Raw genomic sequence first — 26,442 nt, forward strand, 5'->3', positions numbered from 1 at the left:
TGAGACTGAGAAGTCAGAGATCATCGGATCCCCATTTTTAATCCAATAGTTTACTTATTATCAAATCTGAATCAGCACACAGCAGCAACAATCTGTATTTTAGCTGAAATAGCCGTAACACACTGCCATTTGTCATGTCGACAAAAAGTTGGTGCAATGAAATCAGATGTTTTTAAAGTGTTTATTTTGGCAAGCACCATTCGAAATAGAGCAAATTTGTCATGTGCTTATGTTATGTGATGAAGAATAAAATTATATACCCATGCAAAATTCCCTGTGAAATGTACATACGTATCTTTATTGCAGAAAGGTTAAAGTGTAACTGAAATCTTTTTGATTTCTTTTTTTTTGTTTTTTTCTTTTTTTCATTTATTCATAATGACTTATTGTTTCTGTCGTCGCCTCTCGTGTTTGTTTCAGTTTTCGGTCTATTTACCAGCATCAGGTTTAGCTTGTAGAAATTTTAAAGATCATTATACATAGTTGTCTGGAAATGCTTGGCATGTATGGAGTTACATGATTTCCTCTAAAATCATACGTCCGTACAAAATCAAAGTGAGTAAAAAAAACAAAACAAAGAAAAAACAAAAAGAATAGATACAAATCAAACCGAGAGGATTAAAAAGAAAATGTGTGTCCTGATATCGAACTGGAAAAAAACGCCTCGTCATCGGCTTGGATCAGGTTCTGAAGCCTGTTTACACTTTTTCCCGCCATATTTGATGTCTTTTAATGCTTTTTTTTTTCTTTTGTCCTTATTTTTAATCAAGTCTTTAATTATTGAAAAGGAGCATCTGGCTTCCTTTTTGTCGTACGAAACAAGAAGGAGAAACCCTCGAGTGTGTGCTGTCTGTTGATGCTCCGGGCGTCGAGGCCTCCGAGTCTTTTAGTTTTTAATATCGGCGAGTCCCTCCGGCCGTTCAACATCTGGACGCATCCGGCACCGCCTCATACAGTGGTGACCCTCATCACCACCTCGCGGTTGGCGGCGGCGCTGATCCGCGGGTCGTTGGGCCTCAGCTGGCTCAGGATGTGCAGGATGGTGTATCCACAGTGGTGGTTCAGAATAGTTCTTAGCCTCCTGCTTGGCCGCCCGCCGCCGCTGCTCGCCAGGCCATGAGGATTCCCACGAGAGCCACGAGCGCCCGCCTTGCCACCCGAACTTACCGGGTCGCCCAAGTCCTTCGATTTCTCATAGTTCAGAACTTTCCACTGCTGGTTGACGGCCTGCCATCGCTTGAAGATCCGATACACCGACGAGCCCTCGTGGATGATGAGGCCTGGAAGAAGAAGAAGAAGCAAGAACATTTTCAGAGGAAACTTTAAGTGCATCAGTGCAACTTTTACCTGTTAATATGTCCGATTTGTAATTACTTCGGAGTTATGTGACAATCAGCCTTGGTTTGTATGTCTGTCTGTCTGCTAGCAACATTACTCAAAAACAGACTAATGGATTTGGATGAAATCTTCAGGGAAGGTCAGAAATGACACAAGGATCAAGTGACTAGATTTTGGCAGTGATGCAGCTTATAGTCTGGATTCATGGATTTGTTAAAGATTTCTGTATCATTGAGAGATAGTGGCACGGTGTCACTGTAACTATGACAACAAGTGAACACTACGTCAGCTGCCTGCTGACTCACATAATTTCGATCCTACTACAAATCCACCGTTGTGGACTTATCAGGACTTATTCATTGGAAATGATCCAAGGAACAATTAATTAAATTGTGGGGGTGTTTCTGAGTCCCATCAATTCCCGCCACCCGCTACATATTTAGGTCACGTGATTTGGTATCCGTATATAATGTACACATGCATAACACATGCCTGTGCTCAGCGCGAGGTCATTTTGTTTGTAGGTACATTTATATTAAATGGCCACGTTCTATAGTACCGTGATTTCCTTCACAAATTTTTATTTAATATTTCAGCCGTTGGAAATGATACAATGAAGGAGCAGCCTTGGCGGAGTACTGCACTCTCTAAGTGCTTTTCTTGTTATAGATGTAAATATGTATAAGGTATCATTTTATTTTGAAAAGCCATATCTTTGAGCTTTTACTTTGAAAGTATCTCAAACAGCCAATCAGCTGTGAGTCACCGGTTGGTTGCAGTGAGCAGAGCAGACAGACTAAGGATTAGACCTTTGAACAGTCACAGCTCAAAAACTGTAAGTGGTATTGAAAACATCCTTTCACCGTGTGATGTACAATCTTGTTGTGAACATTCTGATTCATTTTCATGTCCGTTCTGTGTTTTCTACAGATTTGGTGGCAGGTTAGAGATACTCACAGTTTTTGATTTTAGAGCTCAGATAAAATGGGATTCGAGAGTTTTGGTCGACACCCTCTGAGCTCTGAGGTGATTTATGAAAACACCGTAAATCCTACAGCAATGAGACTCACACTGGGTGAAAGAGGACAAAAATATGTACATTTTTATGTATAAACTGTTCATGTAGAGGAGAAATTGTGAGAAAGAGACGGGGTTAACTGCATTTGTTTTTCAAAAAAAATCATCTTCATTTTAATAAGAGATATTTTATTTTTAATTTCACTTTATTTTTTGTTTGATTCCATTCACCTATCTCTATTTTAATAGTAGGGATTTTATTCTAATTTCATTTTTCTTTTCTTTTATTTCATTCACCTATCTCTAACTTTATAGGAGATATTTTATTTTTATCTTATATTTTATTCGCCTATCTCTATTTTAATAACAGATATGTTTATTTTATTTTATTCACCTATCTATTTTAATATGTATTTATTTTTATCTTATCTTATTTAATTTTTATTTTATTCACCTATCCTTATTTTAAAAATAGATGTTTTATTATTTATCTCATTTTTATTTTAATTTATTCACCTATCTCTATTTGAATCATAGATGCTGTTTTATTTTTATTTTGATCGTATTATATTTCATTTCATTTCATTTTTTAAATTTTATTTTATTCACCAATTACCTCTATTTTAATAGTATATATTCTATTTAATAAGAATTTTATTTTAGTCACCTATTTCTATTTTAACAATAGATATGTTATTTTATTTACGTATCTATTGTAATTACAGATATGTTATTTTACTTTTATTTTGATCTTATTTTATCATTTCATTTTTAATTCTATCTCTGTTTTAATTATATATTCTATTTAATTATATTTTTATTTTATTTTATTCACCTATTTCTATTTTTAGAATATACATTTAATTTAATTTAATTTAATCTTACTTATATATTTATCTTATTTAATCTTGTTTTATTTCATTTTATCTCATTGCGTCTGTTATTAGTGTGTCGTTTTCTGAGTCCTTCATTTATAACTTTATTTTGGGGCCTGTTTGTATTATTTTATTGCATTTTTATTCCTTTTATCTGTGCAGCTCTTTGTTCTGCGTTTCATTTGTGTGACAGGTTTTCTATAAATACAGTCAGACTGTTTTCCATCAAACATTCTTCAGGTAGAAGTTATTCTCCTGCGGATGAGAATAGACAGTTGGCAGTAATGGCGGCGCAGAAATCTGCTGCCATCTGTTCTCCGTGTTGTCTTACACTCACAATTACATAAGAACAGTGAACCTCCTAAAAACACTCTTCTTAGTCTGCAACATCATCACAATTTGTTTGGCTTTTAGCGGAGCTGTTATGTCCTACCTATGCACCATCTGCCGGCTCCATTCTCTCCTTTCTCTGCGACCTTAAGAGCCAAACACCGAATATATGTTTTTTAGTTTGTCCTTGCATAATGCCGCCGATGTTTATTAATATTTTTGTCGTCTCAGAGTGCGTCCTGTTCTGTTTGCTGCTCCTTTCGTTGCATAACGTCCATCAATCGGAGCCTCGAATCTGCATCTTTTCACGTCTTCTGGGTTTAAAGTTGCAGCTGTGAGACTTTCTGGTTGACGTTTTAGTCACTTTTTGCCACGTGAACCTGTGGACATGACGCCTTGTGTCACGTGTGACTTCTGTGCTAGCTCGTTAAATAGGTTTGGAATGTCAATAAGATGTAGTTTACAGGTTATTATAATAATAAACTAGTTAAATATCATGTCTACATTATTCTATAATCCTGTTTGGATGTTTATTCTCCTCCTGAACACAAATGTGCAGATATATTAGCCATAAAATCATAAATTCTACCATCTGACATGTCTGAAATTGAGTTATTTTCTATAGCTGTTAAAAGTATAATCTTAATATGTAGAGTAATTACTAACTATAGTTGGTAAATGTGGAGTAAACTGCACAACATTTATGTCTAAAATGTGTATATGTAATATGTAAATATTGGAAAATCCTGTTTTTAAGTGTCTTAATGTTGCACCAGTCATTATTTACACACAAATAAATTCCAAAAAATGTCAGAAATAAAACTGTAATGGAGTCAATTTAGAATAGATTCAAGTTGGTTTCTAATCTAAACGCTATATTTCTTTGGAAATCACTTATATTTATTGAAAGTAACATATATATTATTGTCTGCGAGTTTAAATTGGAACCGATGTTTTGGTGGCTATTTAAATGGACTCGTCTGCTAGCTTGTTAAATAGGTTTGTAATATGACATAGATTAATGTTTATTATAATAATATATTAGTTAAATATCGGCCCTACACTAATTTATAATCCTATTTGGATCCTCATTAACACAAATATGTGGATATATTATTCACAAAAATCATAATTTCTACCCTCTAACACCTCTGAAATTGAAATAATTGAGTCATAAACCATTTTATAGCAGCTTATATGTGTTTATTTTAATGTATAATCTTAATTGTAGAGTAATTAGTAACTATAGTTGGTAAATGTGAGGAAAAGGTTGAATATTTTTGTCCAAATTATGCAAAAAGTGTAATTTAGCATCAGATGGAAGCGTCTGTCAAAGCTGAACCAGTCACTATTTACACATAAATACTGCAAGAAAATGTAAGAAATAAAAGTGTAATGGAGTCTATTTAGGTTAGATTCGAGCTTGTTTATAATTTAAACACTAAAAAAAGCATAATGAGGAGAGTTTTTCAATCTTATATGTTTTTTAACATATAATCTTAATACGTCCAGTAATTAGTAAGTATAGTTGGTAAATATGGAATAAACAGCACAATATTTATGTATAAAATGTGTATATTTAGTTTGTAAATATTGGAAAATCCTGTTTTTAATTATCTTAACATTGCACCAGTCACTATTTACACACAAATACTGCAAAAAATGTCAGAAATAAAACTCTAATAGAGTCTATTTAGATTAAATTTGAGATTGTTTGTAATTTAAAAACTATATTTGTAGATGTATTAGTCATAAAATTCTAATTTCTGCGTCTGTCATCGAAGCCTCTGCATGTTTTCACATCTTGTGGGTTTAAACTGCAGCCGTGCGACTTTGTGTTTGCGTGTTTTTTGCGTGTTATACCTATGCACACGATGTCCATGAAGCCGTACATGCCGTAGCAGATCTGGAAGAGCAGGTCCTGACGCTGCCACTTGGCCGAGGGGCTGAGCGACGACCAGATGAGCCAGGAGATGCTGGCGATGAGGAACAGCGAGCCCAGAATGATGGCGGCGATCTGGACCTTCTCGATCACCGTCAGGGAGATGGCCTGCCACTGGGAGGGAAACGAGAGTTTTAATTAGAACTAATAATGTAGATTATTTCAGTAAAAGTAGCAGAGAGACAATATAAACACTCATCTAAATGGAGCAGTGCTGCGTTCTACATCCAGGCTTGTTTTGCGTCACTTTACACGCACTAGTTTTTGCCTTGACTACCTTTTAAACTGTCTTTAAGTTTGCACAATTTTTTGCAGCACAAGTTTAGCTAAAAATCTTTATTCATCATTCAGTCGATGTGAGACATGACCAGAAAAAAAATTATATATAATTTTCATATTTATGTATCTCATCATTTTGTGCAGTATTACTTCACTACTTCGGGACTTTTTACTTTTCTGTTCTAGTATTATTTACCTATCTTTATTTTAATAGTAGGTTTTATTTTTACCTTATCTTATTTCATTTCATTTTTATTTTATTTTATTCACCTTTCTCGAATAATATTTTATTTTTATCTTTTCTATTTTTATCTAACCTATCTATTTTAGTAATAGATATGTTTTTATTTTATTCACATAGCTATTTTAATAATAGGTATTTTATTTTATTTTTTTTATTTTATTCACCTATCTCTAGTTTGATAACAGATATTTTATTTTTATCTTATTTTATTCACCTATCTCTATTTTAACAATAGATATTATTTTCATGTTGATCTTTTTTTATTTTATTTAATTTTTTGTTTTATTTATTCACCTATTACCTCTATTTTAATATTATCTATTCTATTTAATTAGAATTTTATTTTATTCACCTATTTCTATTTTAATAATAGATGTTTTTATTTTATCTACATATTAGATTATACATTAAAAAACACACAAAAACATCCCCTCATAGTGCTTTTTTAGTGTTTAAATTAAAAACAAGCTTGAATCTAATCTAACTCTATTGCAGTTTTATTTCTTACATTTTCTTGCAGTATTTGTATGTAAATAGTGACTGATGCTAATTTGGGAAACTGATACTTAAATACAGCATTTGAATTTTGTGCTACATGTCATTTTTTATGCATTTTAGACAGAAATATCCTCATTTAATGATTATAATTCATAAATGATCTACATATTAAGATTATACATTTAAAAAACATATAATAAGCTTGATTTTTTTGTTTGTTTTTAATGTATAATCTAGATTCATTAGAAACTATAGTTGGCAAATGGAGGAAACTGTAGAAAATGGGCAAAAAGTCTAATGTAGCATCAAATGAAGGCTCTGTTTTTAGGTATAAGTCTGTCAAAACTGCACCAGTCACTATTTACACATAAACACTGCAAGAAAAGGTAAGAAATAAACCTGCAATAGAGTCTGTTGAGATCAGATTCAAGCTTGCTTTAAATTTAAACACTAAAAAGCACAACGAGGGGATTTTTTCAAGCTTATGTGTTTTTTAACGTATACTCTTAATGTGTAGAGTAATTAGTAACTATGGCTGGTAAATGTGAAGGAAAATTTTGAATATTGCTGTCTAAAATGTGCAATAAGCGTAATTAAGCATCAGTTGAAGGCGTTTTTAGGTATAAGTCTGTCAGAACTGCATTCGAGACAAAAATCCACACACATGACCAATGCACACACACACACACACACACACACACACACACACACACACACACACACACACACACACACACACACACACACACACACTGATGGCTTCCTTTCAGTAGTTTTTAGAGTTTGGCTGCCTCTGAGGGCAGACGGACGGTGACGCAGAGGGAAAATGTGTCAGCACAATATGGCGAACCGTCGTCACACGCAGAGCTACGTTCCAGAAAAGACTCCGTTTGCAATGTCGGGTGTTTTATTGTGAAAGGCTGGCTCTTCCTGTCATGGAATGAAACCATCCGGCTTCGTTCAGTTGAGTGTTGTGTTTTTACATCAGTCAGGGTGAACTGTGTGAGTCAGAATCAGTGGGTTTGTGTGTGATTTCAGCGACTCTCTGTTGTGTTACCTGCAGCGGGTTCTTGGTGCTGATGGCCAGAACCTGGTACTTGAAGTAGCAGAGTTCGCAGCTCCAGGATCCCCGTTCGCTGATCCAGCGGATGAGGCAGGGCTGGTGGGTGCAGCGCACTGATCCGTCACAGCGGCAGGGGCTCAGCAGCTCACCCTGCAGGACGCACAGGAAACAAATAGCACAAAATAAATCTACTGTGAGGTGAAATATGTGGATGTAGTCTATCCAGAGAGCTGTGGGAAAAGAGGTTAGGGCGACTTTCTGCAGGAAAACACAAGCATCAAACACAATTTCTTCCATTCTGGTGAATTTTTATGCACAAATTCGATCCTTTTCTGCATCGATTTACGAAAAATCATCCCTTTACTAATTTGTAATACTATTTTGCTCCTAAACACAAACATGTGGATGTACACTACTGTTCAAAAGTTTGGGGTCACCCAGACAATTTCATGTTCTCCATGAAAACTCACACTTTTATTCATGTGCTAACATAACTGCACAAGGGTTTTCTAATCATCAATGAGCCTTTCAACATCATTAGCTAACACAATGTAGCATTAGAACACAGGAGTGATGGTTGCTGGAAATGTTCCTCTGTACCCCTATGGAGATATTCCATTAAAAATCAGCTGTTTCCAGCTAGAATAGTCATTTATCACATTAACAATGTCTAGACTGCATTTCTGATTAATCTAATGTTATCTTCATTGAAAAAAATGTTTTTCTTTCAAAAATAAGCACATTTCTATGTGACCCCAAACATTTGAACGGTAGTGTATATTATTCATAAACCCTCTGACACTTCTGAAAGGGAAATTGAGTCATAAGTCAGATAAAAGTTGTATTTTCTTTGCTTTTCACTCATCAAAGTGATGTTTCTCTCGTTGTATGTGACAAGTCTCACATTAGAACGCTGTGTTTGAATTATAGGAGTTTTTTAGCAAAAAGCAGTTCTGTCGACAGCCACTAGAGGCAGCCTCCCAAAGCGAGTCAGTCCTCATAGACCTCCATGTTAAAATGAACAACTTTAGAACAAAAATGAATACGTTTACATCCCAGTACAAAAAAAAAGAGTTTGGTCTCTGTAGCTAGTTTCATCATTCATGTTAACTATACAAGCGATAAATATTTATATAAGTCACCCGTTTTAAATGTATTAGGGTTTAAAGTTTTCCTATCTGTTGTAGTGGAAGAAGTACTTCAAATACTAGTCTTTAAAAATACACAATTACATGTAGAAGTTCTGCATGTATGATATTACTACAGTAAAGGGAGGGAAATGTAATTAACCTATTAAAAGGAATAGTACTGAATGCAGTAAAGTGTCCATTGTGTCTCTTTGTATGTATTACTAAGAGTTAAATAGTTTGGAATGACGACTTTAAAAAAAAAATCTTCTTTTCGATTTTTCAAATTAATGGAAATTTTGGTTTGTAAAAATTCTAAAATAATTCTAAGTGGCATTTTCACAGTGCTTGTTTTCCCCAAACAGCCCTAAAAATGAGTAAAAAATAACAAACAAATAATTAAAACGGTTGAAAGGCCCAATTGGAGAAGTCTATTTCTTTTCAAGATGGCTGTTTGTTTCTGCTTTAATTGTGTTTACTCTTTGGTAGTTTATTCTAATACACAATACGAAAACATAATATTATAAAAGCTCTTGTAAAAATCCTCATTTGTAAAGCAAGTATGCTGTCGTATGTACAGTACAGGAATTTATTTTACTGATCACACGTCTTTTAAAGCAGGTTCTCCCATCTGTCAACCACATAAACAGGACTTTACATATTAAGTTAGAAACTCACTGAGCGCTGAGCTTTTTCTTCCCCTCTTAATATTTGGCATTAGAAGCAGAGTTTAATCTCTTCGGCTCTAAAAATGGAAGTCTGATGTGACTCCATGCAAATTAAATGTTGTACTTCAGCAGGGCAGTAGATGAAATGAAGCCTCCTGGAGAGCAAAAGCAGATTCCCCCTAAAAGCCTCGGTGTATTTTTAACACTGAAGTAAATTTAAATGCTGGGTGGGAATAAAAAAATAAATAAAGGACATCAGACTACTGTCCACTCAGCAGAAATAGAAATGAGAATAAGACGACGGATGAGGCGGCGTTCAGACTGTCTCTTCGGCACCACGGCAGCACCTGAAGCCTGTTGGCAGATCCGCCACATTAGGGATGACCGCATTCAGCCTGTCGCCGCCGCTCAGCATCAAACATCCATTTTGTCAGACGACTTAGCATCTGATGGTACGTTTTCACTTCTCTTCTTCTCCAAACCCAGCCGAATGAGAGCTTTCTGAAACGGCGGCGTTGAGGGACGGATATCAGTGTGAATCATTAGTGAATCAATGAATGAGCACAGCTTGATGCAGGGCCCAGTTGGCGAAGGGACATGCTAGCGTTCTGCAGCAACAGCAGGGAAGGAAGAGGCTTCAAGGGCAGCCAGGTGAAGGGAAGAGGAGGTCTGAAGCTCAACGCTGATTCACAAAAACTCAATTTAACTCCGTCAACCTCTAACAAACTGCATCTTGTTTTTTTTTTTTGTTTTTTTTTAAATTTCATTTTAAGGCGAGTTTCCCCTGATTTCAGTCTTGATGCTAAGCTACGCTAACCACCTCTTGGTATTGCAGTGCCACATTTAACCGAGAGACTTTAGAGTGGTTTTGGTTTATAAATAGTATGTTTTGTCTCTATTTTATTCCCGAGGTGTGGTAAACACAAGACAGACGTAGCACAGGATTTCTAGAGATTTTAGAACTTCCCAATCTAAATTCTCCAGAAATCCTGTGTCATTTCTGCTTCTACCTCTAGAATAAAATTGAGTTCAACTCTGTCAACCTCTAACCAACTGTATCTTGTTTTTTTATTTAATTTTGATGAAAGTTTCCCTCTGCTTTCAGCCTTTATGCTAAGCTACGCTAACCACCTCTTGGCATTGCAGGGCTACATTTAACCAAGAGACATTATAGTGGTCCCAAACACATAAACTGTGTTGACAAGTTACTTAAAACTGTGATAAATTATTCAGTACACATTGAGAATACTTTACCCACTACTCAGCAGCAAAAGGTACCATCAAGACACTTTCTGTCTTTTAACATTTGCAGGATCAAAAAAAAAAAAGAGACGCTTTTGTTTTACAAGCAGCCAGAATACAATCTGGAGGGATTTACTGACCATCCTGCACTTAGTTTAGCCTCAGGTTCTGCTCACAGCTCTCCAGCAAACCAACTACAGGCCTGTTTCACGGCAGGCATTGTAACATGAACAGCATACAGGTGTAGTTACCAACATCAAGGAAGGTTCTGGTCTGTTTATGTACAGAACTTTAACTAATGTACTGCTGTTTTTCTGAAATTGGACTCCCAAGATGAATTTGAACGGTCATGAGATGATAAATTGGATAAATGTTTTTGAATTTAATTCAATTCAATTCAATTTTATTTATATAGCACTAATTACAGTCAAATTGTCTCGAGACGCTTTACAGAACCCATATGCCTGACCCCCAGAGCAAGCCAAAAGGCGACAGTGGCAAGGAAAACACCCTTTTAACAGGGAAAAAAACCTCGAGCAGAACCCGGCTATAATGTGGGGGGACCCATCTGCTGCTGGCCGGGCGGGTTGAGAGGGACAGAAGAGGTAGAAAGGTAGAGATAGAGGGGTAGAGGTAGAGATAGACGGATACAGATAGAGGGGTAGAGATAGAGAGGTGGGGGGGTGGGACACAAGGACCATAAAACACAACCACACATCTGAAGCATCCAGCATCCAGCTCTGGGACCAGGGACACTCGGAGAAAGGACACAGAAAGAAACAGAGTGAATGTAATGCAATAATGGTATATATAGTAAATACATAGGTAGTTAGAGAAAGGCTCAGTGCATCCAGAGAGGTTCCCCAGCAGCCTAGGCCTATAGCAGCATAACTAGGGGCAAACTAAAGGGACGTCAAGAGGGGAAGTCAGTTGTGCAAATGAAAACACCAGCTCACCCCGTCAGGGTCCCCCAGTCAGCCCTAACTATAAGCTTTGTCAAAAAGGAAGGTTTTAAGCCTGGTCTTAAAAATAGAGAGGGTGTCCGCCTCCCGAACCCAAACTGGGAGCTGGTTCCACAGGAGAGGTGCCTGATAACTGAAGGCTCTGCCTCCCATTCTACTTTTAGAGATTCTAGGAACAACAAGTAAGCCTGCAGTCTGAGAGCGAAGAGTTCTGCTAGGATAATATGGTACTATCAGGTCTTTAAGATATGATGGAGATTGGTTGTTAAGAGCTTTATATGTCAGAAGAAGGATTTTGAATTCTATTCTAGATTTAACAGGGAGCCAATGAAGAGAAACCAGTATAGGAGAAATATGATCTCTCTTGCTAACTCCCGTCAGTACTCTGGCTGCAGCGTTTTGGATCAGCTGTAGATGTTTCAGAGAGCTATTGGGACAACCTGATAATAAGGAATTACAGTAGTCAAGCCTAGAAGTAACAATACTTAAGTATATACAACAATATTTAAGTATATTTTTTGCTGAATATTGGAGAGTATTTGCTTTTTTAGGGCCTCAACAGTTGCTAAATAAAATCATGTGAGAAGTTTAGAGGAAAAATATCTTTTCACTGGACTTGCAAGCGGAGTCCAAGTAGACGCAAGTCTCAAAAGCTAAATGAGTTGAAACCACAACTTCAGTCCTTAAATACAATATAATGATAATAAAATACAATTTGATTTAATATGCTTGTAGTATTGTTTTGTTAATGTAGAATCTTAAAATGAACATTTATGTGCAATAAACTGCAATGGGGCAGCTGTGGCTCAGGTGGTAGAGCAGGTCGTCTAATGATCAAAGGGTCGACGGTTCGATTCCCACTCTGTCCTCGTCATGTGCTGTTGTGTCCTTGGGTAAGACAATTTACCCGCCTTGCTTCCAGTGCTGCTACTCACACTGGAGTGTGAATGTTGGTGGGGGTCAGAGGGGCTGTTTGGCGTGGATTGGCGACCGTGCTTCCATCAGTTTGCCCCAGGGTTGCTGTGGCTACAAATGTAGTTCACCACCACCAGAGTGAGAATGTGTGAGATTCATTGTAAAAGTGCCTTGAAAAAGCGCTATATAAATCTAATCCATTATTATAATGCAATGGGAGCATAAAGTGGCATAAAACGGAAATGATAACAAAAAAGTATATTAAACTTTTACTTAAGCACATTAAATCCAGTTTTAATCATGCCTCTAAATGTTACTGGGCTTAAGACTTGTACTGAATTTTCAACTGTAACTACTCATTATTGAAAAAAGTAATCACATTACTGCCAAACACGAGGTACTTAGCAGTTTCTTCTGAGTCACGTTGCTTCGTGATCAACATATAAGATATTCTTTTTAACCAAGATGACAGAATTATTGGAAATATTATCAATGAATAATGAAATAAAGCCATTGCACCTGATTTATTACCTTAAAGATTAAAGGAATTCAGTGTGAAGTGTGTATTTTTTCCTGTGCATTGACTGCAAAGATGGTGGAAAATGAGTCTAATTAGTCAGAGGCAGATTACTGTTTGCTTGTGTTTGTGTAAAAAATGTTCCACTCAGAAATGTGAACCAGAGTCTGTTGACAGAGTATTAACTGCTTAATCAGTGCAGGTTTTATGCAGCAGAGAACAGCGCTGACACAAATAACACTTCATGTTTTGTTTTTTTTCTGTCCGTCTGCATTCTGTCGTTTCCCCATCTGGCTGGTTTGACCTTCCCACTTATAATAAAAGACTTCCAGTGTCCCAGCGTATAAAAAGCAGCGGGTTTGGCAGATGAGCCACATGCCACTCATAAACTTTAAAATAACTTGGCTGCTGACATTATAAAGATAACTCGGAGAAGGTCAGGAGCATATGAGGGGCTAAATAAAAACAATATGGATGCAAACATTTCTAAAATGTCACGCCGCCGTCGTCTGAGAGGTGCGTCTGCGTTACGAGAAAGCGTTTCCAGGGAAGTTAATGCCACGATCAGCAAGAACAAAACAAAAACAAAGACCTTTAGAAGCTGCGATTATCATTTTAAACCTCGAACGGGAGGAGAAAATGTGATACATCAACGATCTCAGTTTTGCTCCAGCAGACATCAAATGAAGTTTTTTTTTCCCCCCATTAATGAGGAATAAAAGATCATATTGTAGTAAAATGGTAAAGCTTGTGTTGTTTGCAGATTCTTCAGTGTCTCCTGAATTTATCCCAAAATCTGCTTCAAGACTGTAAATCTGCGGGTGAACGTTTGATGTTTGCACATATTGATCATCCTGCCGAAGATCACATGAGTGAATTCAGTTGTGGGAAACCAAAGGGAATCTGTGAAAGATGTTTTTGATGTACAGAAGTACAATAATGACTGAACAAGTGAAACAAAACAAACTGGATGCAGCAGAACAAACAGAAATCATTAAATACAAATTCACCACAATTAGAGCTGCAAGGTTATCTCAGAAAACGGCACCACTAATAAGCTGTTAAAGGTGTTTAATCAGCTTTTTGAAATAATAGTGTTAGCACTAAATAGCCTGTTTTTGTTAAAATTCTTGTTTTGCATTCACAGTTTCCACTTTTGTGAGTTGATCCATGTACCTGAAGGCAAAACACAGAGTAAAAAATACAGAATGAGACATAAAAGGTCACATCTGGACCAGCAGGATGAACCCACACTGAAAAAAATAGAGCATGTAGTGAGAGCCTGGGTTTGAGCAAACAAAGAAGTCGACTCTAAAGCAACATCATGCTTAAATTGAACCTAATTGTAAGAGATAGTCTATGATTTATCATGGTTAAATGCCCATTTGTGACACTGAGATGTGACATAAATGGGTCCTAAACATGTCGTTTCCTTTTAAAAGTATGCTTTGTGTTTTCCTTAAACAGCTGGGCATTGTAGTTTTCTGCAAACGTTACGTCAAAAGGTGGAAACACGGCATTTGTTAGGGACTACCTTCAGCAGCAGATTAATACACATTTGGTGCTCTAGTGAGTATTTAGGACAGCAGGATGGTGTATCTGGCTCGGTTTCACAATAAACTGACTGTTCATTGCACACCCAGTACAACGATGTGACACATTAACCCCTTAATGCACTGGGTTTTCTAAAGCTGCAATTTTAGTAACTATACGTTCTTTAAAAGCTCCGAATTTCATGGTTCAAAATGGTGAAAACCATTTTAAGATACCAACATCACGGCAACAGCAATTCTTCACTTTGTAACTAGAAAAGCACTCAGAGAGCACAGTACTCTGCCAAGGCTGCTATGTCATTGTATCATTTCTGACGGATGAAATCTTTAATAAAAAATGACCTTGCGCTGAGCACAGGCGTGTGTTATGCATGTGTACGTTATGTACAGATACTGAATAGCGCAACCTAAATATGTAGCAGGGGGCAAGAATTGATGGGACTCAGAAACACCCCCACAATTTCATCAATTGTTCCTTCTATCATTACCGATGCATCAGTCCCGATAAGTCCACAGCAGTGGATTTGTAGTAGGATCACAATCATGTGATCATCAGCAGGCAGCTGATGTAGTGTTCACTTGTTGTCATAGTTACAGTGACACCGTGCCGCTATCTTGCAATGATAGGGAAATCTTTAACAAATCTGTGGATCCAGACTTTAAGCCGCATCACTGCTGAAATCTAATCACTTGGTCCTTGTGTCATTTCTGACCTTCCCTGAAAATTTCATCCAAATCTGTTAATCCGTTTTTGAGTAATGTTGCTAACAGACAGACAGACAGACAGACAAACGTATGCCGATCGTCACGTAACTCTGCCGCATTCTTTGGCAGAGTAATAAGAGCATGAGCACAGCAGAACAGTAGTTTCTCATGTTTTCTGTTGTCGGTAGGTATGTGTAGAATCCCTGTCACAGTCCGACTCACCAAATGTAGAAATCTTGAGCCTGAAATTTCTTTCACACATTTCACACAGCTCTCTGTTATCAGTTTTAGAATCCCCTTCACTACAGGAGACAACGACCTCCAAACAGCAACGTACATGCTGAAAATTTCTATTTTTGTCGAAGATTTGGATCAGATTTCTGTTGTCTGTAGGTATGTATTGAATCACGGTTGTCATAGTCTGACTCACCAAATGTAGACTTCGGGTGTAAGCCTGAATTCTTCTCCGCACATTTCACGCAGCTATCTGTTATCAGTTTTAAAATCCTTTTCACTATGGAAAACGACAACCTCCAAACAGCAATGCACAGCTGAAAATTTCACGTTTTACCAAAGATTTTGAACACGTAGAACGGCGGCCATGCTGGCTTTTTCAGAGAAATAGCTATTTTAATCACAATGCGCGCCTCTCTCCATGCTGAATAATTCCTCGTCACTATTGTGCAGCTGCGCTAAAAACTAAAACTACTGTGACTGTTTTGAAGGAATATAAATAAGTCATAGTGTGTTTTCCCCCGTATAGCAGAATAATAAGGAGGTGCAGTCGGACTATTCTACAGCACTGAGAAACATCCCTGTAGTGGTACGTTTCTGCAGAATCCCTCATTTCCCATTTATTGTCAATAAAAGCAACTGTGCAATGCATTCTGGTCGCGTCATGTTGTGTTTTAGAAGACACGGTGTCACATTAGCCGGTAATCATTAAATTGAGGCCTCTACTACTTTATGCATATCATGGACATTAAATACGATTTGCCACTCCAATAAAGCCGTGTAGAATTTGTCCAATTATATTATTGCTTTATATTATTGCAGCTTCATTTATCAAAATAAAAGGACAGTAAATGGAAAAAACAGCCAAGGATATCACTTTCCGAATCAAAATGAACAAACTGACTCCTCGACTTTAACTGAAAAAATTACCCAAAAGAGATTCAAAATAACCAAAATGAGACACAAAAGGAACACAATTGAACAAAAAACAACCTTAAAAAGATCCAAAATCACCACATACACTATGGTCTATGGCCACCCTTCGAAAATCTCTAATATCCTTGAAGCTAACTGTTGTCAATCTGAAATGAAGCCAGATTCAACAACTGCATGGTGTATTTCTTGCTTCAGCACCAATTTCAGTGAACAATTTATAAGAGAAAGTTTTCAAAGTGTTCGTCCAATCAGGTACAGCCAGGAAGTGCTTGTTGCAGGAGGTGCATGTTTTACTGCCGGGCAACGATGAAGATTCGTTGTCTTGTTCTGCTCATGGCAAATGACAGCAAGTTGTGCAAACAATCCTGTATTTATACATTATTACTAGCCCTCTAATGTTTAAAATAAAGGCAGGAAATTGAGTTCTTAGCTCCTCTGTCAGGGAAGGAGCGCAAATATAAACCATATATTGTACTTCGACTCACCAGATGTAGGATGTGGGTATGGCTCAGTATCATTTTAGTCAGCTTTGTCCTTTTTTTCCCTCCTTTTCTTTGCTACTGAAACAGCAACAACCTATGAACTAGCAACCTGCCACATTGAAAATTTACAGTTTTGCAGAGGTTTTGGATCATGCAGTGAGGCAGCTTTTGGTCTTTTTGTGTTACAGTTCCATTCGTCACTATTTTGAGGAAAAACCAAACCTGCATTCTTCACTTTGCTCTGCCTATGATGACTCCGATTGGTTTAAAGAAATACAAACAAACCTGAGCATTTCTTGCCCCTATAGCACCATGATAATGTGGTGCAGTCAGACCATGATTCTTTACAGAATGGTCTGGCAAAGAAAGACTAGTGTACATCCATTGTGATACCACCCAGTACGTCGTCCGTCAAGAGTACAATGTGGGAAGAGGTTCAACCCCTTTGTGGATGCATAAAAACAAACAAAATGCTCCCAAGCCTTGAGTCTTTCTTTGCAAAAACGATGGTGAAAGTTATGCAATTAAAGGGGCATGCAAGCTCCCAAGTTTCAATTAATGCAAGTGTCCAGAAACATCGTATGTTTAAGTTTGACTAATCTGATTCCCCCGATGTAAGATTCGGGTATAAACCTGCCATTGATCACTCAGTTCAGGCCATTATGTCCTTCCCTTTTGTTATCTCTGTTAGTTTATTTGCTACGGGAAACAACAGCAACAGTATTCGAACTAGCATCTGACCACACTGGAAACTTCAGATTTAGCAGAAGTTTTGGATCATGCAGCAAGGCAGCCCTGCTGTTTTTATGTGGTACAGTTCCACCATCACTATTTTGTGGGAACACCAAAGCAGCATCATTCGCTTAGCCCACCTCTGATGACTCTGATTGGCTTAAAGAAATATAAACAAACCTGCGCATTTGTTGCCCTTGTAGCTGAATGAGAACGTGGTGGCAAAGTGAGACCACTGTACTTCCATTGTGATACCACCCAGCAAACTCATCCGTCAAGCATCCAATGATTGGATAGTGGATACTTGGAGACGAGTACCATTAGTCCCAATAAGAAAATGCTTTCAACCTTTTACTCTTTTTTTAGTAAAGGAGGTGGGGAATGATGTGTGATTAAAGGGTGATCCTAAAAAGTGGAAGTTCCCAAATTTCAGTGAATACAACCTGGGACAATTATGATCCTCATGTGCAAAACAACAGTATCAGACATTTTACCAAGTGTCCAAAAACAACATATTTGATTAGTTGGACTGACTGGATGTAAGATTTGGGTATAAACCTGCCCTTTGGCCACTCAATTCAGGCCATTATTTGATTCCTTTTTGTTATCTTTGTGTTAGTTTATTTGCTAAGGTAAACAACTGCATCCGAACTACCAACCAACCACACCAATGGATTTCATTTGTGCAGTAAGGCGGCCCTGTTTGTTTTTTGTCTTCCTACATGTAATTGTTCCACCACAACAGTTCCATTGTCACTGTTTTGAGGGAACACCAAGCCACCAAAGCCAGGGAATGATAGTGAGGTGCAGTCAGACTATTATGTTCTACAGAATGGACTGGATAAACAAGACTAATGAACAAGAAAGTCAAATGATAGCATTATAGAGAAACCAAGTAGAGCTACAAAGTTGTGTCAACCAATTATGCCCATTGAATCATTACAGATCATTACCATACCTATGGGCCAGAAGGGACCTTCTCCACCTTATAGTACAAGGAGTAGCAGTAATAGTTAACGGAACTGGAGCTCTTTGTAAAGAAGAGTAATGGTTCCATGTGGGGCATAAAAATCAACTGTAAAGGATACAAGCTATGTCTCTACCTTCCCTCTGACATTTAACTTTGTGGTTTTGTCAAACTGGAAGCATTGCCTGTATGACATACTCTAACCATTTTGGTCAAAAATAAGTTTTTTTCAAGACGTAAATGCAGTTTAGTTGTGTAGGAACATAATTTTTATGGGACACAATTGATTAGGAGGGAATTTTTTTAACGTATTTTTTTGGCACATATTTTTAGACATATAATGGTTCCATGTGGGACATAATATCAACAGTAAAGGATGCAAGTTATGCCCCCACCTTCCATCCAACGTTTTAAAATGTCCTTTGTGGCTCTTTCAACCTGGAATTGTCCCCTGTTACATCATAGTTTTACATTTCAGGTCAAAAATGAGTTTCTTTCAAGACGTAAATGCAGTTTAGTTGTGTAGGAATGTAATTTCTGTGGGTAAAAAAAGCGATTTTTTGACGTATTTGCCAATTGATTTGGTTTCCCTCAAACATTTTAACATGGACTTTTCGGCTCTTTCAGACTGTCACCTGTTATGTCATATTCTAACCTTTTGGGTCAAAAATAAGTTCCTTTTGAGATGCAAAAGCAGTTTAGTTGTCTAGAAATGTAATTTTTGTGGGACAAAGTTGGTTTTATTGGCATTTTTTTCACAATTTTCCAAATTAGGGGAAGTATTTGCCTCTAATTTGGAGGATTTGTATTTTTTTTAATATATGTAACATTGGAGCTCCATATAGACAAGAATAATGGTTCCATGTGGAATATGAAATCCTGGGATGAAGTTTTGATTCAGGTTATACCTCCATGTTCCCATGCAGCCTGCTGCTATTCCTTTAAGTGTTGGGATTTTCACGACATAAATGCAGTTTAATTGTGTAGGAATGTAATTTTTGTGGGACAAAATTAGTTAGGAGGGAATTTTCTTGATTTTTTTTTGGCGCAAAATATTTAGACATAATATGGTTCAATGTGGGACATAATATCAACAGTAAAGGATACAAGGCCATCCAGCCTTCCAAAATGGGCTAGGGTTAGGGCTAGGGTTATGGTTAGGGCTCTTTCAAACTTGACATTGTTGCCTGTTAGATCATAGTTTTACATTTTATGTCAAAAATGAGTGTCTTTCAAGATCTAAAGGCAGTTTAGTTATGTAGGAATGTTAAAGGATTTGTGTTTTTTATCTGAAACATTGGAGCTCCATATAGAGATGAATAATAGTTCCATGTGGGACCTGAAATCCAGGGATGAAGGTCTTGATGCAGGTTATACCTCCATGTTCCTATGCAGCCTGCTGCTATTTCTTTAAGTGTTGGAAACAAGACTATAGTCTATTCAGATGGTGGTGTTACTCCGTAATTTTTGTGGGACAAAACTGATTTTGAAGGCATTTTTTAAAAAGTTTTTGACACTTAATTGGAAGGATTTTTTTTGGATTTTATATGCAATATTAGAGGTCTATGTAGAGAAGAATAATGGCTCCACATGGGACATGAAATCCAGGGTGAAGGTCCTGATGCAGGTTTTGCCTCCACCTTCTCTCCAACATTAAACTTTGTGGTTTTGTCAAACTGGAAGTGTCGCCTACTACATCATATTCTAACCTTTTGGGTCAAAAATAAGTTTCTTTTAAGACAGAAATGCTGTTTAGTTGTATCGGAATGTAATTTTTGTGGGACAAATTTGGTTAAGAGGGGTTTTTTTATGTAGAACTTTTAGACATATAATGGTTCCACGTGGGACATAAAATCAATGGTAAAGAATTAAAGTTGTTCCTCTACCTTCATTCAAACCCTTTAAGACGGACTTTGATTCTGTCAAACTGTAAATTGTCACTTATTGCATCATATTCTAACCTTCTGGGTCAAAAGTAAGTTTCTTTCAAGACATGAATGCAGTTTAATTGTTTTGAAATGTCATTTTTGTGGGACAGTTGATTTAGGGGGGTATTTTTTGATGTATTTGTAAATGAATTTGTTGGATTTGTGTTCCAACATTGGAGCTCTGACCCTGAAATTGAAATTAACCGTAACCAGCAGTCAGAAGGTTGACTATGGTGTTGGTGTCTCAGCCTGCTGCTGTTTCTTTCAGTATTGGAAATAAGACTATAGTCTGCTCAGATGATGGTGTTACTCCGTCATTTTTGTGGGACAGAGTTGGAGTTATGAAGTGATGCCTTCACTCTGACTCCAACATTTTAATATGGATTTTGTGGCTCGTTCAAACTGGAATTGTCATATTATATCCTTTTTGGTCAAACCTAAATTTCTTTTAAGTCATAAATACAGTTTAGTTGAATAGGAATGTAATTTTTGTTGGAATAAATTGGTTTTTGGGGCATTTTTTGATGTATTTGCCAATTAAGTCAGAGGATTTTGTGCTTTTTATGACCAACACTGGAACTCCACATATAGAAACTAGATATACGAGGCTTAGAAAACACAGACAACACTTGTTAGGGGGTTCAGTTCATTGCTGGGGCTCAGTGAGATAAATCTACAGCATCACCAGATTTATCCGACAAACACAAAGGCTGCCAGCTGCACACTAACACACTCTCCTCCCGCTCGAATGATCTGGCGTGGGTTTGTCCCTCAAGGCCACTTGGCCAAGCATGAAGGTGTTAATTTAGTGTGTCACTTCATGACTAAGAAGATGGTCTTCTTCCTCAGACGCAACCTTTACGCAAGAATTCAGTGTGGAAGCTGGTTTGGAGGCTGGCTGAAAGAAGAAAAGGCCGAGCGGAGGGTTCATCACCTCCACCAGCCTCCTCTTCTTCTGTGATTCCCCACCGGAGCTTTGCAGCGACTTCTGTGGATGCAGACGGCGTTAAGTGGAACCGGGCTACTGTAGCTGTGACAGACAGTTAATAAGGATTCATACGGGATGCGGCCCACAGAGCAGGTGATTATGTCTGCAGGTAATTGGCCTGCTGACAGCGACATGATCTCCGGCCCCCGTTGTGACCTGCTTGAATAATGAAATAACAATAAAATGGCAAACGTGAGCTTCCTCTGACGTCGCACCCAAGGAGGCAGGAGGCACTTTACCTTTTATCTACATAAGTTTATTTTTCTTTAAATTATTTTTCTTTGGTTTTGAAAACAGATTTATTAGATTCCAGTCGTATTCCCAATTTTATTTAAGTAGCAGCAGACTCAGACCATTAAGATAAACTGGGATAAGTTGCCCCAACACTATAATCCCACTTCTGATCACTAGATATGGTTAATTTGTGTCATTTTACACAATGCTGTACCTCTAAATTTTTTAATTTTATTTCCTTATTATTTTATCTGCGACCCTGAAGTACTACCTGAGACAGGCCATTGTTACTTTTATTGTGCTTTTTTTTTTGTTATTTTTTAAGTTAAGTAACATTGTTTTTTCAAGACTGTTGTCTTATTCCCAACACTTAGTAAACATCTGTCTGTTCAAATGGTGTTGCTCCAAAATGTACCTTTTTAAAAATATTTGGGACTTCCAGATGGTGATTTGGCTCCAAAATGTACTCTTTTTTTGCTATTTAGGACCCAAAACTAAGACCTAAGACAGGACATATTTACATTTATTATGTTTTTTTTGGTGTTTTTTTTTTTAAGGTTAAGTAACCTTATAATAATAATTTATAATATCAATAAATTCAATAGACAATAGTCTTATTCAACTTAGTTAATATCTATCTGTTCAGATGGTGGTGTTGCTCCAAAATTACGTTTTTTTGTTATTTGGGACCCAAAACTGCACTGAAAAACAAGCATTGTTGGACCAAATTTTGCATGGATACCCTGAGACAGGCCATTTTCACATTCATTGTGGGTTTTTTGTTTTGTGTTTTCTTATTTTTATATTGATTAATCTTTTTTAATTGGTTTCTAAAGTCGATTTAATAGACTATAGTCTTCTGCCCAACACTTAGTTCAATATCTGTCTGTTCACATGAGACCCAAAATTACACTGAAAAAAAGAGAAATATTGGAACAAACTGTACATGGATCCCATTTTTACATTTATTGTGGGGGTTTTTTTGGTGTTGTTTTCTTTTTTTTTTTTTACATGAAGTAACCTTATTTTTCTTGGTTTCTAAAGTAGACCTGATAGGTTATAGTCTTATTCCTAACACAGAGTTTAACATCTGTCTGTTCAGATGCTGGTGTTGCTCCAATAGCAATTTCTTGTGTGTTATTTGCAACCCAAAACTACACTGAAAAACAAGATTTGTTGAACCAAACTTTACTGTGTTGCCCTGAGACAGGACATTTTTGCATCGTCTTTTGTTTTTACATCATCTTTTCTTATTCCCACCACTTTATTAAATAACAGAAGACTGAGACCATTAAGCTGAAGCAGGATAAGATGATCCAACACTATAATCCTCCACCTGACCACTAGGTATGATTAGTTTTAATTTCAGGGTAAAATTGTGTCATTTCAGATGGTGATGTTGCTGCACCATTTACTTCTTTTTTTTACCCAAAACTGCACTGAAAAAAAAGAACTGTTGGATCAAATTTTTTGATTAACACCACCATCTGAAATAACACAAAATAATCCTGAAATTAAAATGAACCATATCTAGTGGTCAGAGGGAGGATTATAGTCGGAGGACATCTTATCCTTGTTTACCTTAATGGTCTCAGCCTGCTGCTATTTAACGAAGTCGACTAAGACTGTATTCTATTAAATCTATCTAAGAAATATAATTTAATTCAATGTGAAAAACAAAAGATGTAAAAATGGAATGCTTTGAGGATGAGAATATGAAAATCTGAGGTCTGAAAACGTGAAAAATTCTCAAAATTCATCCTAAATCATAAATGTTACCTCTTCTGTACATGTGAAAGTAAAGAAATGTTAGAATAAGGCGTGCGGAGCTGCTGATGTAGTAAAAAGTGTAGTTCAGGGTTTTCCCTCGGTGCTTTGTTTGCTTTGCTCTTTGTCTGTAGCTAAAAGAGGCAGCTCAGAGCCACGATGAGTCACCTTGCCGGAGAACCTAAAAGCACCAAAACATGAACCTTTTCATCACGGCAACATGTCTGAGTGGGCAAAGACAGCTACCTGGGGTTGATCCCTGTCTGCAGCAGCATCCACAGCACGCCCCGAGTAATTTATACTCCACAGTTTACTATGTCTCACAATACAAACTCCCAAGGCAGATGTCATAAATTAGCACATGGGCTGCAATAACACTATACGCTGATCTCAGAGAAGTGACTAAATGGTAATATCCATCTGTGCTCCTACAGGATTTACAGTGTTTCTAATTATCTCGGGCTTCAGGGCTACCTGCTGATCCAGGCGGCGCAGGTTTTCTTGCACATCTGGTGAGACCAACATTTGGCTGCAGACCAAAGACGAGCAGCAGCAGCAGCAGCAGCTAGTTATTGTTTTGTTTGGACTCGAGCAGCAGAGCAGGAATGAAAATACATGAGGAATCCGGCGATGCTCATCATCTCAGGATCAATAGTTTGATCATCCTGCTCTGACACACGAGGACAGTCGATTTACATTTTACTAAATGATTGTGACTCATGCATATTCAGTCGCTCTCTCACTCTGTTTGTCATCCTGCAGACCTAATTGGCTAACTTTCTTTGTTGCTATGCTGGCCAGATTTCACGTGTGGGAACTGCTGCCTTTTTTTTCCACCACTGATTAGCTTTAGTTATGAAAACAGTGTTATTTAGATAACCAGATCACTGAGCAGTCATCCTCACACACAGGGAAGAAAGGAAAAAGGACAATAGTTGCCTCTGATGTGATGCTGGGAGGCTTTGCTGCACACTGGAGGCCAATTTGGGTGATTGTTTTTAAGGCTGTGAATGTAAAGATGTTAAGAAACCGCCTGATTTGGCCTCATCCTAGATTGTTTTTTCTCCAAAAGGATGTATTGGAGGGGAAGGTGGGTGGGAGAGAGAGAGAATGTAGGACAGGATGGTTGTAGTAGCTCCACTGAATCACAGAGAGCCTTTGTGATTTGCTGTATAACAAAAAAAAAAAAAAAAAATCAAAATGGCAGATTAGAGGAAAAGATTGTTTGATTTTTACGCATAGCGCTCGTCTTTTTTACGCACAAGAAAATGTGACACAAACAACATCCCCAATCAGCATTAGGAGCCCCTTTCCGGTTCTGCTGCGTGGTTTTTACCTGCTCGGGGCCTTGGAAGCAGATCCGACACTGGGGGGTCCGCAGGCTGCTGGCGGTGCTGGCCAGGGACACGGCGTCCAGGCCCACTTGCAGCTTGGGCTCCTTGTCCTCGAACGCCAGGCTCCGGGGCCGCGGGTCGCTGCCGTAGTACTCCTCCTCGTCGTCCCGGGAATGGCAGTCGACGAAAGGCGGCCAACCGCAGCCGCCCATCCCCAGACCGCGCATGGTTCCGCCGGACCTGGATCTCTCTGCGTCTGAGCCGGACTGTCTCGAATCGGATCGCATAAACACCAGGACTTTCAGTTCATTAAAAAACATGCGGATCCGATACTTGAACATGTTTGGCTACATAAAGAATCCAAATAAATAAACGCTTTTTGTCCACTTTTCTCCCCCTTATTATTATTGTTATTATAATAAATATGATTATCACTCCTCATACACCCGATATGTTCATGTTTAATGCCGTATTTTCCACATTTATTAACAGGAAATCCACAGAAATGAGAGCCTCTCGCCCCACTGATGGCATGTGTGTCTAAGCCAATGCGGATGAAAGATTTTCCCTTTCAGCTGGACTCTTTCAATATTCATCACTCAAACAACTCGTCTAGATGCATCTTTCCACCACCGCACCCCATCCTAGATCATCTCCAGATTTTACATTCGCCTTCCTCTTTTTCTGTTTTTTTTTTTTTTGTTGTTCTTTTAATCTCACATGCAGCAGAGAGCAGCCTACATGTTTTTTTTCTTCTCGTGTTTTTTTCTCTGCTACCCGAAGCCTGCCAGAGAGTGGACGAGTGGAAGAGAGCGCAGCGCCGAGCCACGAACCAGGAGCTGCTGCTGGGAAAGAAAAAAACACAACGACATGCCATCCACAGCACAGTCACATCTGGGGCTCCTGTCAAGAATCATAATCCAAAAAAAATACGCACGAAAAGATGGGAGTTTGGCTTGAATTCAGCTTTTTTTTTCTGGTTTATTGTCCCTCAGTGGAGCGTCCCGAGCGTCAAATCATCGTGTTCGTGTGTTTCATCTCCTCTGCTGTGTGAAGCCTCCACGATGAATCCGGAAAAACACAATCCTCTTCATCATTTGCATTTTCACAAGCCTGGCTGGAAACACGGCGGCGGCACAAAACCCCCACAGAGGCTCCGGATCCGCGCCTCGATGTCCATCAGCTGAAACGTCTCAGAGGGTTTTTATTTGCAGTCAGAGCCAGAAGAAAAACAGAAACGTCTCCGCAGCGCTGCCATTGATTATCAGATAGAAGCCGCTGCTGCTGCTGCTGCTGCTTTTCTTCTCTCTCCTCCTCGAAATGGTCGGTTTGTGGAGATTGAACCGACGCAGCAGCTACTTCCGGAACAGGGAGGTGAAAAAATAAAAAAATAAAAAACCTTCCGTGGCTGTCATCGTGTAAACAAGCCGCTGTTGTTGCTTTGTTTTGTTTTTGTTTTAGTTTTTAAATTATTTTTCTGATTATTTCCTCCGGTCCTCCTCCTCCTCCCTCCGGTGAAGAAGCGCCTCTCCCGGTTCCTCCCAGCGGCTCCGGTGCTGTCCGCG

General features: G+C 38.0%; 1 protein-coding gene across 1 annotated transcript; it reads right to left on the minus strand.

Moving 5' to 3' along the window:
- On the minus strand, window positions 1-26,442 carry marchf9 (membrane-associated ring finger (C3HC4) 9). The gene is made up of 4 exons (XM_023270997.3): window positions 24,880-26,442; window positions 7,581-7,736; window positions 5,424-5,616; window positions 1-1,280 (listed from the first exon to the last, which is right to left on the minus strand). Exons 1-4 carry the CDS (start codon window positions 25,216-25,218, stop codon window positions 949-951), a joined length of 1,020 nt encoding a protein of 339 aa, XP_023126765.1. The 5' UTR covers window positions 25,219-26,442; the 3' UTR covers window positions 1-948.

Source organism: Amphiprion ocellaris, chromosome 8 (assembly GCF_022539595.1).
Source record: "Amphiprion ocellaris isolate individual 3 ecotype Okinawa chromosome 8, ASM2253959v1, whole genome shotgun sequence".
NCBI lineage: Eukaryota > Metazoa > Chordata > Actinopteri > Pomacentridae > Amphiprion > Amphiprion ocellaris.

Coding starts and splice junctions, on each gene's coding strand:
- marchf9 (XM_023270997.3), bottom strand. CDS start 25,218: ATGTTCAAGTATCGGATCCGCATGTTTTTTAATGAACTGAAAGTCCTG. Junction 7,737..24,879: donor GCTTCCAAGGCCCCGAGCAG/GTAAAAACCACG, acceptor TGCGTCCTGCAG/GGTGAGCTGCTGAGCCCCTG. Junction 5,617..7,580: donor GCACCAAGAACCCGCTGCAG/GTAACACAACAG, acceptor TTTCCCTCCCAG/TGGCAGGCCATCTCCCTGAC.